General features: G+C 36.1%; 1 protein-coding gene across 4 annotated transcripts in view; it reads left to right on the forward strand.

Moving 5' to 3' along the window:
• VPS8 (VPS8 subunit of CORVET complex) overlaps nucleotides 1-15,794 on the forward strand; it is a 299,498-nt gene that overhangs the window by 200,710 nt on the left and 82,994 nt on the right. For all 4 annotated transcript variants that reach the window (XM_081234582.1, XM_081234581.1, XM_081234583.1 and 1 more), the window contains 2 exons: nucleotides 11,952-12,032; nucleotides 13,605-13,774. In XM_081234582.1, coding sequence (XP_081090708.1) covers nucleotides 11,952-12,032; nucleotides 13,605-13,774 — 251 coding nt within the window. The remainder of the gene's footprint in view (nucleotides 1-11,951; nucleotides 12,033-13,604; nucleotides 13,775-15,794) is intronic.

Below are 15,794 nucleotides of genomic sequence, written 5' to 3' on the forward strand. Positions count from 1 at the left end.
TCAATCTCTACAGAACAACCTGGTGCTATTTTGATGGTTATGTATTGAATTTAGGGAGAACTGAAGGTTTAAAAATCTTGAGTCATCCGATACATGACTATGGTATTCCATTTATTTCTTAATTTAAGATATCAATTGTAATAGGATATTTATACATAAGATGTTCCACGTTTATAATTATAATGTCTATGAATAAAGGCCATTTTTATTTAATTCCAATCTATTTCTTTATTTTCTATCTATTTATATCTGTCTATCGATCTATATATTATCCTTTCATCTATATTTTAATATCTTTTTCTCACCTTATTGCGCTGGTCAAGACCTCTACTATAGTGGTGAATAGTGATGGTGAAGTCAGACAAGCCTTGCCTTGTTCCTAATCTTGAGAGAATTGTTCATTCTTTCATCAATTGCATATTAGATGCATGTTGAGAAAATTTGCTGTTCTTCCTAGTTTGCTGAGAATTTTTGTTATGAATGGATGTTGAATTTTGTTGAATGATTTTTCTGCATATATTAAAATGTTCACATTCTCTTTGGTTATTTTGCTAATATAGTACATTATTTTGATTGATTTTTGATAACAAACCATCCTTGCATTTCTGGGATAAACTCCATTTTGCTCTTTTTATATAATGTTGGAGTCAGTTTGCTAATATTTTGTTAGAAACTTTCATGATTATGTTCATAAGGGATCTTTGTGGTTTTCTTTCTTTGTTATGTCTCTGCTGGATTTGATTTTAGGACAATGCTGGCTTCATAAAATGAATATGGAAACATTTCAGCTTCCTTTATATTCTCAAAGGATTTGTGTAAAATTGGTATTTTTTACATTAAATTTTTGGTAGAATTGTCAAAAAAAATAATAGGTACTCAGTAAATATTTCTAGAGTGAATATAAGTCAAGGATGGAGGAATTCCATTTCTGGCTAAGAGGAGTATCAGAGACTGGGTTTATTCTCTTGTTTACAACAACTAAAAAGTGGACAAAATATATGAAATAGTGGTTTTCAAAGAACTGGATATCAGACAGTACAGGACAGTAATTCCTTAGAGACAGGAAATAAACAACGTAAGCCCTATGTTTGCCCCAGCTTAATGCCCTGAGAGAGTTTCCAGGCAATAGCAGGAAGGGGGATCCCAAGAAGTTTCCAACATAGTCATTGATTTGAGGAGATGGAGCTGAGAGTCAAGAGGCACCAAGGTGACCAGAGTTTTTAGGGCAAGTATGAAGAGAGAGAACTCTGGAGCAATCAGAAGGCCTCCCTCAAGTATAAGTACATGATCTGAGGAAACTACCTAGGCCAGGGAAAGAATCACCTGAAAGGATTAGAGGGACTAATACCCATATTCACACAGGGCCAACAATAGAGTCTTATTCACCAGTAAGATCAGAAGAACTCATAATTCACAGAACACTGGGTAGAGTACTCAGAAGTACTCAATAGTGGGAAACAGTTAGCCCTAGACTAAACATAGCTCCTGTCATGCCTTTCAGATCTTAAAAGCAAGACCTAAAGGATTAGACTGTTTCCATGTAATTTAACTACATCCCAGAACAAAGCTTAAAAATATTTTGAGGAATACAAAAATATCTAGGTTCCAACAGTGTAAAACTTTACAGTATATGTATGACATTGAATTAAAACGTAAAAGGTATGCAAAGAAGTTGGAAAATAAAACCCAGATATGACATTGGATATTGGAATTAGCAGGCAGGGACACCAAAACAAAAGATTAGTGAATTTGGGCTTCCCTGGTGGCGCAGTGGTTGAGAGTCCGCCTGCCGATGCAGGGGACACGGGTTCGTGCCCTGGTCCAGGAAGATCCCACACGCCACGGAGCGGCTGAGCCCGTGAGCCATGGCTGCTGAGCCTGCGTGTCCAGAGCCTGTGCTCTGCAATGGGAGAGGCCACAACAGTGAGAGGCCTGTGTACCACAAAAAAAAAAAAAAAAAAAAAAGATTAGTGAATTTGAAGACATAGCAATACAGACTATCCAAAATGAAACACTTAGAGAAAAGTGAAGGAGGAAAAAAACAACAACAGAGTATCAGTGAGCTGTGGGACAATTTCAAGTGACCCAAAATACATGTACTTGGAGTCCTGAAAAGAGAGTTGGAGCAGAAAAAAATATTTGAAGAAATATTAGGTGAAAATTTCCAAATTTATTGACAACTGTTGGCGCAGATCAGTAACCCCAAACTCAAAAACATGAAGAAAACTACAAAGCACATTATAATTGCTCAAAATAAAAAGTTAACAGAAATCAAAGAGGAAATCAGAAAACACCTCAAGACAAATGCAAATGGAACACAACTTTCCAAAATCTGTGGGATGCAGGAAAAGTAGTCCTAAGAGGGAAATTTATAGCAATACAGGCCTTCCTCAAAAAACAAGAAAAATTCCAAATAAACCTAACCTGCCACCTAAAGGAATTAAATAAAGAAGAACAAACAAAGCCCAAAGTCAGCAGGAAGAAAGAAAGAATAAAGATCAGAGAAGAAGTAAAATTTAGATCAAAAAAATAATAGAAAAGATCAGTGAAACCAAGAGCTCGTTTTTGAAAAGGTAAACGAAACTGATAAACCATTAGCCAGTCTTAGAGAAGAGAGAGGATCCAAATAAAATAAGAAATGAAAAAGGAGAAATAACAACTGATACCACAGAGATACATAAAAGCATAATACTACAAAGAGTTGTATGCCAACAAATTGGACAACCTAGAAGAAATGGGCAGATTTCTAGAAGCATGCAACCTGCTGAGACTGAATCAGGAAGAAACAATCTGTACAGACTGATCACAAGTAGTGAAATTGAATTTGTAATAAAAAAAATACTCCCAACAAACAAAAGTCCAGGACAGGACAGCATCACAGGGGAATTCTACCAAACACATAAAGAAGAGCTAATACCTATCCTTCTCAAACTATTCCAGAAAATTGAAGAGGAGTGAACAGTCTCACATCCCTCACATCCCAAAACCAGACAAAGGCACTACCAAAAAAGAAAGTTACAGGCCAATATCTTTGATGAATATAGACGTAAAAATCCTTAACAAAATATTAGCAAACCAGATCCAACAATGTATAAAAAGGGTCATACACCATGATCAAGTGGGATTTATTCTAGAGATGCAAGGATGATTCAGTATTTGCGGATCAATCAGTGTTATATACCACATTAACAAAAGGAAGGATAAACATCACATGATCACCTCAATAGATGCAAAAAAAGCATTTGACAACACTGAACATCCATTCTTGATAAAAACTCTCATCAGAATTGGTGTAGAGAGACTTTCCTGGTGACGCAGTGGTTAAGAATCCACCTGCCAATGCAGGGGATATGGGTTCGATCCCTGATCTGGGAAGATCCCACATGCCGCAGAGCATCTAAGCTCATGTGCCATAACTACTGATCCTGTGCTCTAGAGCTCGTGAGCCACAACTACTGAGCCCACGAGCCACAACTACTGAGCCCACATGCCACAGCTACTGAAGCCCATGTGCTCTAGGGCCCACATGCCACAACTATTGAGCCCACGTGCTGCAAGTACTGAAGTCCATGCATCTAGAGCGCATCCTCCACAACAAGAGAAGCCACTGCAATGAGAAGCTAGCGCACCAAAACAAAGATTAGCCCCCACTCGCCACAACTAGAGAAAGCCCGCACACAGCAACGAAGACCCAACACAGCCAAAAAAAAAAAAAAGAAAAGGTGTAGAGGGAACATATCTCAACATAGTAAAAGCCATTTATGACAAACTAACAGCTAACATCATACTCACTGGTGAAAAGCTGAAAGCCTTTCCTCTAAAACTGGGGACAAGACAAGGATTCCCACTCTTGCCACTAGTATTGGAAGTCCTAGCCACAGCAGTCAGATAAGAAAAAGAAATGTCTTTTTAGACATCCAAATTGGAAGGAAAGAAGTAAAACTGTCACAATTTGCAGATAACATGGTACTATATATATATAAAGCCCTAAAGTCTCTACCCAAAAAACATTAGAACTAGTCATGAATTCAGTAGTTTCAGGATACAAGATAAATATACAGAAATCTTTCACTTTTCTATACACTAATAGTGACCTATCAGAAAAAGAAAGCCAAAAAAAATCCCATTTAAAATTGCATCCTTAATTTCTCTTTCTGATCTTTCATTGTTAGTGTATAGGAATGCAAGAGATTTCTGTGTATTAATTTTGTGTCCTGCAACTGAGCTAAATTCATTGATTAGCTCTAGTAGTGTTCTGGTGGCATCTTTAGGATTTTCTATATATAGTATCATGTCATCTGCAAACAGTGACAGTTTTATTTATTCTTTGCCATTTTGGATTCCTTTTATTTATTTTTCTTCTCTGATTGCCATGGCTAGGACTTCCAAAATTATGTTGAATAACAGTGACAAGAGTGAGCACCCTTGTCTTGTTCCTGATTTCAGAAGAAATGCTTTCAGTTTTTCACCATTGAGAATAATGTTTGCTGTGGGTTTGTCATATATGGCCTTTATTATGTTAAGTTCCCTCTATGCCCACTTTCTGGAGAGTTTTTGTCATAAATGGGTGTTGAATTTTGTCGAAAGCTTTCTCTGCATCTCTTGAGATGATCATGTGGTTTTCCTCAATTTGTTAATATGGTGTATCACATTGATTGATTTGCATACATTTGAAGAATCCTTGCATCCCTGGGACAAATCCCACTTGATCATGGTGTATGATCCTTTTAATGTGTTGTTGGATTTGGTTTGCTAGTATTTTGTTGAGGATTTTTGCATCTGTGTTCATCAGTGATATTGGCCTGTAATTTTCTATTTTTGTGATATCTTTATCTGGTTTTGGTATCAGGGTGACGGTGGCCTCATAAAATGTGTTTGGGAGTGTCCCTCCCCCTGCAATTTTTTGGAAAAGTTTGAGAAGGATAGGTGTTAGTTCTTCTCTAAGTATTTGGTAGAATTCTCCTGTGAAGCTGTCTGGTCCTGGACTTTTGTTTGTTGAAAGATTTTTAATCACAGTTTCAATTTCATTACTTATGAGTTGTCTGTGCATGATTCAAAAAGGCACATGCACACCAATGTTCATTGCAGCACTATTTACAGTAGTCAGGACATGGAAACAACCTAAATGTCCAACGACAGATGAATGGATAAAGAAGATGTGACTCATATGTACAATGGAATATTACTCAGCCATAAAAAGGAACGAAATTGGGTCATTTGTAGAGACGTGGATGGACCTAGAGACTGTCATACAGAGTGAAGTAAGTCAGAAAGAGAAAAACAAATATCGTATATTAATGCATATATGTGGAATCTGAAAAAAATTGGTATAGTCGCTCTTATTTACAAAGCAGAAATAGAGACACAGATGTAGAGAACAAACGTATGGATACCAAGGGGGAAAGGAGGAGGTGGGATGAATTGGGAGATTGGATTGACATATATACACTATTGATACTATGTATAAAATAGATAACTAATGAGAGCCTACTGTATAGCACAGGGAACTTCACTCAGTGTTCTGTGGTGACCTAACTGGGAAGGAAATCCAAAAAAGGAGGGATATATGTATATGCATAGCTGATTCACTTTGCTGTACAGTGGAAACTAACACAACATTGTAAAGCAACTGTACTCCAATAAAAATTTAAAAATAAATAAAATTGCATCAAAAAGAATAAAATATCTTAGAATAAACTTAACCAAGGTGAAAGGTCTATACTCTGAAAAATATAAGGCATTGATGAAGGAAATTGAAGAGGATACAAAGAAATGCAAGGATATCCTGTGTTCTTGGATTATAAGAATTAATATTGTTTAAATGTCCATACTACCCAAAGCAACCTACAGATTTAATGCAGTCCCTGGCAAAATACCTACAACATTTCTAAAAAAATTTATTTAATTAATTTATTTATTGGCTGCACTGGGTCTTCATTGCTGCGCGCAGGCTTTCTCTAGTTGCAGCCAGTGGGGGCTACTCTTCGTTGTGTGTAGGCTTCTCACTGTGGTGGCTTCCCTTGTTGCAGAGCACAGGCTCTAGGCACGTGGGCTTCAGTAGTTGTGACGCACGGGCTCAGTAGTTGTGGCTCGCAGGCTCTAGAGCGCAGGCTCAGTGGTTGTGGCACACGGGCTTAGTTGCTCCACGGCATGTGGGATCTTCCTGGACCAGGGCTTGAACCCGTGTCCCCTGCATTGGCAGGCAGATTCTTAACCACTGCACCACCAGGGAAGTCCCCCCACAACATTTTTCACAGAACTAGAACAAATAATTCTAAAATTTATTTGCAACCACAAAAGACCCCAAATTGCCAAAGCAATCTTGAGAAAAAAGAGCAAAGCTGGAGATGTCGCACTCCCAGACTTCAGACTATACTGCAAAGCTGCAGTAACCAGAACAGTGTGATACTGGCACAAAAACAGATGTATGGATAAGTGGAACAGAATAGAGAATCCAGAAATAAACCCACACAACTGCAGTCAGTTAATCCACGACAAAGGAGACAAGAATAGACAATGGAGGAAGGACAGTCTACTCAGTAAGTGGTGCTGTGAAAAATGGCCAGCTACATGTAAAATAATGAGATTAAAACATTTCCTCATACCATATACAAAAATAAACTCAAAATGGATTAAAGACATAAATGTAAGACCTGAAACCATAAAACTCCTAGCACAAAACATAGGTAGAACAAAACACTTTTTGACATAAATCTGAACAATGTTATTTTGGATCTGTCTCCTAAGGCAAAGAAATAAAAGCAAAAATTAAAAAACGGGACCTAATTAAACTTAAAAGCTTTTCCACAGCAAAGGAAACCATCAACAAAAATAAGTACAGACTTTCTTTTTTTTTTTGACTCTCACCTTCACATAGGCTTGCCCCTCTAGACGTGAGTTCTGTGAAAGCAGGGACCAGGTCTACTTGTTTGCTGCTTTATCTCCACCACCTAGCACAGTGCTTGGAACATAGTATATACTCAGTAAATATGAGTTGGCTCAACCATCTAATGTCTCTGAGTAGTCCTCTGCAGTTTATAAAGGACTTTTGTGTTCTTTATCTCCTTTATCTCTGTGTACATTATGCTGGGGAATTAGTGATATCCTTGTGGTTCTCAAGAGGAAAGTGGCATTCAAAAAATTAAATAATGTGCCCAGTTATTAAGTGGGAACATTAACCTAGGTCTTCTAACTCCAAACTTGCGGCCTTCTGTACCTAACACCAACCATAGTGTTTTTCATACTACCTCACTTTATCAAGTCCCTTGGGGAGAAGATATTTAGATGTACATTTATTTAGATGCATAATTGCTCAGATATTTACAGTTTTTCCAGAAGAGATATTCACCTGTTAAGAGGTTCTCAAAGATCTTCCTGACCTCTAAATATTTATTCAAACTGATACTTGGGACCTGAATTATACAGGTTTCTTTCAGGAACATTAGGTGATAAGTTAATATTTTTAAGGGACCATATTTATGTTATATACATTCTGCACTGCTGGCTCTTACAGATCTTCGCTGTATGGGGAAAGTAACATTTGGCTTCTGAGAAGCTGCTCATGACTGTTATATGGAGGGAATTAATACAAACAAATGATTTATATGCTAACCTGCTGTGGGCATTATTCATATTTTAAAGTAATGCTTGATTAGTACAAATTTTAATTTTATAGCAAACCACATACATGATACAATAAGTATCAGAAAGCAATAGGGATATTGCCATTTGCAACAACATGGATGGACCTAGAGAATATTACACTTAGTGAAGTGAGTCAGACAGAGAAAGACAAATACTGTATGATATCACTCATATGTGAGATTCTAAAAAAATAATACAAATGAATCTACATACAAATCAGAAACAGACTCACAGACATAAAAAACAATCTTATGGTTACCAAAGGGGAGAGAGGAGGGGAGAGGGACAAATTAGGAGAATGGGATTAACAGATATAAACTACTATATATAAAATTGATAAACAGCATGGATTTACTGTATAGCATGGGAAATTATATTCAATATCTTGTAATAACCTATAATGGAATATAATCAGAAAAAGATAACTGAATCACTATGCTATGCACCTGAAACTAACACAGTATTTTAAATCAACTATACTTCAATTTAAAAGAAAGCAAACATGGGAAAAAAGTGCTCATCATATGTTTTTATAGTGTGCTTTTTAAAAAACAAGTTTATTTGAAGTACCTAAATGTACTCTTCTTTTGTAGTTTACGAACAAGTTAAAGAGAAACCTCAGCAGTTATTTACTGCTGAGGAATCCAGCTGACATATTTGGAAAATAATTTGAAAAGCTAGTGGATTGTGTACTGCTGTTCCAGAAGCCTTGAGCTCCCTTTTGCGTTGTATAATTTATATGTTGTCCCAGCATGAGGTTATTTTCATGATTTTGCTTTTAAAGTATGCATATTAAAGTGAAATGTACTGATATAAATATAGACATGACCTATAAAGATTTCTTCCTTTTCCCAGAATTTAACATTTTCAAGACCTCTTTATTCCCCAAACCACCCTGTTATAAACAAGTGATAGAAGTTTTCTGTGCTAGAGCTATGTTCATGTGTATTGTGTATGTGTGGACGTGTTAGAATAGCTATTACAACGTTTTTATAATAAAGTATTACACTCTCCATTGATACTTTGAGAAGTAAATGTATTTACTAAGAGCTTGACCAAAAGCATAATTGAGTGTAAGTTCAGAAGCATTAACATGGTTCTGTTTTTATGCAAAGAAAATTAAAAGACTATCTTGTGAGTATATGGCCTGAGTTGTTCTGGTAAAGAGTTAGTCTGAGATATCTGTAGTCTTGTCTTTTGCAAATGCTCTGCACATGTTTCACAGGTATCTTTAGCTTAGTGAAACAGATTTCCCCAGTAAATTTAAGTGATCTGTTCAAGCCCAAAGTAAACTTGTTAATTAGTAAACAAATGTGTAGTTATTCTCTACCCTTGGTTTCTTCAGCATAACCTCAGCATCAGGGACCAGGAACCTATGGCAGATAATCTGGTGCTGCTCTTGACCAGCTAAAAGTACTGAAAACTGATCTTATTTAGAAACCGCGTCTATTCAGTCTTTAAGAAACAACATCAGAGCATAGAAGAGAGAAAAAAGCAAGTCCTAAGACTATGTTGTAACAAGTGCAGGAACGCAAATTTCTTCTCACATTTCTGAACCTGTCTCCTAAGTTTTTCTTGCTCCACAGTCTTTTTTTTTCTTAACATCTGAACTCACAGTTACTGTACCAAGATTTTAATAATCCCTACTCCCTAATAAGTAACCAGAAATGTTACCCATATTTTCCAGCATACATTAGTTTATAATTTAGTTATTCATATTTGTTACTCATCTAGTAAACATTAATTTATTATTTAGTTTGTTAGCTTATGTGTCCATCCTTGGGAGACCAGTGTAGTGTTAGTTAAAAACACAGTTTCTGAAGTGCCTAGATTGAAATCCCAGCTTATCTGCTTAATAGTGTTGCGTTCTTAGAGAATTTTACCTAACCTCTCTGAGCCTGAATTTCTTCATTTATAAATGTTCTGGAAGGAATTCAGTGATGTGGTATATATAAAATGCTTAGCATTGTACTTGGCGTGTGCTGTGCAGTTAATAAATAGCAGCTACTTTTATCATTACTGTATAGTTGGATTCCCCTATTTAGCATGGAAGAGACATTTATGTCATATATAGCCTCACGTTACAGTAAAGTAATAGACTTGACATACACATTTATTAGCAAATTTTTATAATTCCCAGCCTAGCCAAAGGTGCGGTAAAATGGGCGCACAAATGTGCTGATGGAGATAAAAATTGCATAATACAACTTTTTGGTAGAGCAATTACACACTACAGTTGACCTTGAACAACGTGGGAATTAGGGACACTGAACCCCCTGCTCAGTCGAAAATCCATGTATAACTTTTGACTCCCCCAGAACTTAACTACTAATAGCCTACTGTTGACTGGAAGCTTTACTAGTAACATAAACAGTCGATTAACACATATTTTGTACATTATATGTATTGTTACTGTATTCTTATAATAAAGTAAGCTAGAGAAAAGAAAATGTTATTTAAAAAATCATAAAGAAGAGAAAATATATTTACAGTACTGTACTGTATTTATCAGTAGCCTAAGTTTACATCATCTGTTTACAAGATGAATTGTCCGTCAGTACCTACATCAATATTGTCTTATATGATACAAAACTCAGTTGATACTATATGTATTACTAACACTAGACATTAAAAATGAAAAGATAATGTGAAAAAAATTCATATTTAAGGTATGACAATTCATGCATTGATAACAAAGAAGCAGCAATATGATTGCCTTATGGTAGCCTAGTGTAATCAATATGGTTGCTTCACAGTAGCCTAGCCAATACAGTAATGAATGAATTGTTATAAAATTTTTATGATATTATAGCATATTCATAATACAGTATTGGAACATTGTTAAATTTTTTTTTAAAACATCCTACCTGTGATGATAGGCTGATACACAGTTTCTCCAATTACAGGAGAGACAGAGAGGGAGAGGGAGAGGGGCATACTATACAGTAATGTAATCCTTTAAAAGCAAAGTTATAAAACAGTAAGAAAACTAACAGATTATTAATTTTATATTAAATATCACTCACCTTATGCCTATGTAAGAATAGATTAGTATCTACATATATTTTATGCATTCATGACAACCCTAATTTTTTCTTAATTTTTTCGATATTTCTTGGCTACATGGTTCATCTGTGAGTTTTTCATATTGTTGCAAATCTCAAAAAGTTTTTCCTATATATTTATTGGAAGAAATCTGCATATAAGTGGACCTGCTCACTTATAACCCGTGTTAGTCAAGGGTGAAGTGTATATATCAATACCCATAAAAATACTTTGAGTCTGTAATTCATCCCCTTTCTTGAAATCTCCTCTTAAGAAAGACTCAGAGATTCAGACCAAAATTTACAGCCACTAGCATATGATAATAGTGAGTGGGACTTAAATGTGGGGTGTGGGGAGGGAAACTTAAATCCCCGACAACAGAGAATGGTTGAATAACACGTGGCATTTTCATATGATTCATACTCTTACTATTACAAAGTATTTGATAATATGGGAAACTGCTCACAACATACTATTTAAGAAAAAAAAAGTTATGAAAGTATTATGTGAAATACTCAAATTTTGTACCCTAAGAAATAACATCCCTCTCTCTACTTCCCCAGAAATAAGACTGGAAGAATATATCTCAAAAAATAAAAAGTGTTTATCTCCAGGTGGTTGGATTTCAGTTCGGTTTTATTTTTGTACACCTCAGTGTTTTTCAAATTGTGTACAATAAACAAGTTGGCATACTTCATATGAAAAGCAATGGAGGGAAGATTGGGTGTCTAGGTATCTGTTGTTTATCAGTAGTGACTTTATTGAGAAAAGCTTTGGAAAACTGAAAGTTGCTTAGATTCAGAAACTCATCTCCTAAACTGATGTAACTTAGTTGGTTTGGACCAGGAGGTGGCCAAATGTGGGTCACAGGAGGAGTTGGACAGATTCTGAGTATTCATGAGTACTTTGGTTTTAATGTAGCAGATAAATAAGAGCTCAAAAGGGGATAAGTGATGTTTAATAAGAAGGAAAGGAAGCTTGCTGCAGAAACAAAACCAGAGTGAAATTTAATTAGACTTGCAAAAACAGTTGTTAAGCAAGGGGCTTGGATCATTTAAATTTTATTTATTTTTCCAAAATATTTTTGATGGCCTGAGGAGACCAATGTGCATTTCCAGCAGAAGGTTCATGGAAGAATAAATATTTTGTGACTGTAGACAAAATACTTGAGTATTTGGCTTTTTCAGATAACTTATATTTGCAAGTAATTTTAAAATAGCAAGAATAGAATTATAATTTTTTGCAACCTTTTTTCTAATTAGGACCCAGTTTATGGAAAAGGAAAACTTGGAGAAATCCAGGGACTTATTCTGGGAATGTTGGATACCTTTAGCTATGAACAGGTAAGCTACTTCTATTTCCAAGCCCATTCTAAGGTAAAAAGAAACTATTCATTTTTCTTTGCATCTATACTTTTTCTTTAAAAATTACCATCTGTTTAGTGGAAGTTTGATAGATTGAAATGTATGGTTTTTTAATTTTAAAATTTCTCTTGACCTTAATTAATTAATATATATTTTATATACACATACACATATATTCTGGAATGTGGAAATGCATCAAGTTTGGATTCATTTTATTCTTTTGATTCATTGGCAGTGGGACATATAGTTTTTTTTCCAAATGAAAAATATAAGATACTTTCTTGGAAAGTAATGGAATGCAAAGATAAAACTCATTGAAAAGGAAGCATGAGTATAGAAAAATTGCAAAATAAGTTAGTGTTCTTTTAAACATTCTGAAACAGATAATTGCCACTAACCAAAAATGGTCATTAGTCTTCCCTTAACCCAAAACTGCCTATAGCTTTAATTCTCAGTGAGAGCCAGCTTGGTATACAGATTTTTTTCTTCATGTACTTCAAAGTGACTCATGAAGCCACCTAGGAAAAGTGCCACTTAGGCATGTTAGATACACTCTCTGCTTTTTTAGTAGAAGAAAAAGAAAAGTTTGGGTGATAGAGCTTTTCTTAGGATGTTGTAAGAACTGCAGTTTTGCTAAATAAGCATAGCCCAAGGAAGCTGATCCCCCTTCAGGCACCGACTCCATGGTGGCAGAAGGAAAGCTGAGTGCAAGACAGAAATTTTTTGTGAACTTTGGAAGAGGAGGAAAAGATGGGGTTGATTGGAAAGAATTAAAACAGACCATTAGAACTGAAAGTTCTGAGTTATAGATAAGTTAAAGGACCAGGCTGTGTAGCAAGGAGGATGGGCAGTATATCTTCCCCTTTGGGACTGACAGAAAAGAACCCAGCTGCACACTGAAGTAAGTAAACAATAGTTTATAAACACAGAGAGCCTTAAAATGACTTAATGTGATAGCTGTGAAATAACTTTATGTGACTTAATGACAGATGTCACAGTCTTGAGTAGATTCAAATGACTTGTAAGTGCTGATCAGGAAACAGTGATCTCTCTGCCCAAGGGAGATGAAAACTGAGTAATGGCCATTAGCTTTTCCAGTGAAAGGTTACTGTGAAATATCGCCATGGATGCAGTTTCTATTTAAAAATCAGGGATTTTTAAAAATTATTTGTTACAACACAACTTTGAGCCATTCAGAGAGAACTCATAATATAAATGTAATAAATAAGTAGATTGGGGTTTATCTAGTCATCTGAAAGCCATCAGTACTGAATTAATCCACAGAATGGCAGAGCACACATTTCTCAGTAGTAACTAGTGAGAGCCTTTTAATAATTATTTTGAGAATCTTGATGTATGCACTTATCAATACCCTGCACATTAAAGTTAACCACTTAAGTCTGGGGTGTTTTGATGTTTATTTGATCAGTTTTATGCCTTTATAGTATATTCCAATTCAATTGTGGTTGAAAATGAAACAAGTGCTATTTTCCACTCCTCTCCTCTGTCTCTTTCACTTTATGAACAATTTTTTATTTTGGTCTTTCATAGACCCTGCTGGAAACAACGACTAGCCTTCTAAACCAAGATCTCCATTGGTCATTGTGTAACCTGAGAGCTTCAGTCACCAGAGGACTGAATCCCAAGCAGGATTACTGCTCTATTTGTTTGCAGCAGTACAAGAGACGCCAAGAAATGGCGGATGAAATTATTGTCTTTAGGTAAGAAAGGAAAAGAAATGTGACACATATAGTGTATGTGTGTGTATGGTATTACCAGGCAGAAATACACGTGGGCACACAGCCCCAGTCAATCGTTCTGCCAGTGAACAAAACAAGGCAAAGTTCCTGCCCTTATAGACCTTACATTCTGCATGGGAGTCAGGAGGAAAGGGTGTTAGGGTGGTCAGGCGGTAAATAAATACAGAGTAATAAGAGCTATGGAGAGAAATAAAACACAGGGTAAGGGGATGGAAAGAAGAAGCGTTCAGGGTGAGAGTACTATTTTAAGACACTGTAATGAGGAAAAGCATGTCTAAGGAAGTGACATTTGAGCAGAATGAGAGAGGTAGGAGTGAAGGTACAGAATATATTTTAAAGGAAGTATTAACTTGCTGATGTATTAGATGTGAAGTGAGAGGGAAAAACATCTTCGGCCTGAGCTACTGGATGAATGTGGTACCATTCTCTAAGATGAGAAGGAACAGGCGTGAGGAGCTGGGGAAATCAAGAGTCTTGTCTTGGAGATGTTAGGTTTGAGACGCCCTTTAAACATTCAAGAAGGAATGTCAGGTAGACAGTTATTCTAGTCAGAGACATGTCCTGGAAATATAAATTTAGAAGTCATCAGCATGTGAATGATATTTAAAGCCACAGTACAAAGAGAAAGGAAGTTTAGTGCAAAAATGGAAGGTTTGATCTCAGGAGGAGACAGCTCATCCAGAATATATGGATAGAGGCAATATAAGATGGACTCTGGAGCCAGACTTTAAATCTTGAGTTCAAATCCTGACTCTGCCCCTTACTAGCTATGAGACTTTGACAAGTTATTTCATCTCTTTACGTCTTAGTTTCTTCATCTGTAAAATGGGATACCTACTTGATAGGGTTTCGTGAAGATTAAATGAGATAATTTACATAAGACACTTGTAACCATGCTGACATATAATAAGCACTATATAAGTGTTGGCTTCTATTATTACAGATACAGGAAGATTGGTAGATTTGGTGGTTGGAAGAGGAAGTAGTTTTTATCACACAAACAGCCCATTCATTCAGCAAGTATTTATTGAGCACCTACTATATGTCTGGTACTGTTCAAGGGCGTAGGGTACCACATGAACAAAACAAAGTCTCTGCTCTCACAGAGTTTACACTCTAGTGAAAGAGGCAAACAGACAAGTAAAACGCCAGATAGTGACTAACACGGAAAAAAATAAAACATGTTAAATGAGATATATAGTGTTTGTGGGGGAAGATATTTTATGAAGAGTGGTCAGGGAAAACAACACTGTTAAGGTGATTATGGACAGACAATTTAAAAATTAATTAATAAAAAGGTAATAATTACCATGAATAAAATAAAACATGGTATAGAGGAGAGAGAACGTTGGGAGCTACTAATTTATAAAGAGTTATTAGGGAAGTTTAAGTAACATTTGAGTAGAGACCTAAAGGAAGTGGCCATGCAATATCAAGGGGAGAGTGCCCCAGACAGAGGATCAACAAGTGCAGAAACCATGATGCAGGTGCTAGGCATACTTGATGGGTAGTGAAGGGAGCAGGCTAGTGTTGCCTGAACAGAGTGAAGGGAAAATATAAGAGATGACTTCAGCCGCTAAATCATGTAGGAACTGGGTCATTATAAAGAGTTAAACTTTTGCTCTGAGATGAAAAGCCATTGGATCTTTTTGAGGATAGCGTTGACATGATCTGACCTCTGTCTTAAGGATCACTTTGACTGCTGTGGTGAGAATAGACTGTAGAAAGCCAAGGGTGAAAATAGAATGACCAGTTAAGCTATTGCAGTAATCCAAGTGAGAGATGGCCCAAGATGATTGTAATGAAGTAAGCAGTGGTGGGATTCTGGATATATTCTGAAGGTATAGCTGATAAGATCTGTTTATAGTTTGTATATGAGGTGTGAAAGAAAGAATAGTTTTTGGCTTGAGAAACTAGAAGAGTGTAGTTGCCATTATTTAGATGTGGAAAATTGGATGAGAGCGTGCAGTGGGGGTGGAGT

This window comes from Mesoplodon bidens (assembly GCF_964165515.1).
Source record: "Mesoplodon bidens genome assembly, chromosome: 5".
NCBI lineage: Eukaryota > Metazoa > Chordata > Mammalia > Artiodactyla > Ziphiidae > Mesoplodon > Mesoplodon bidens.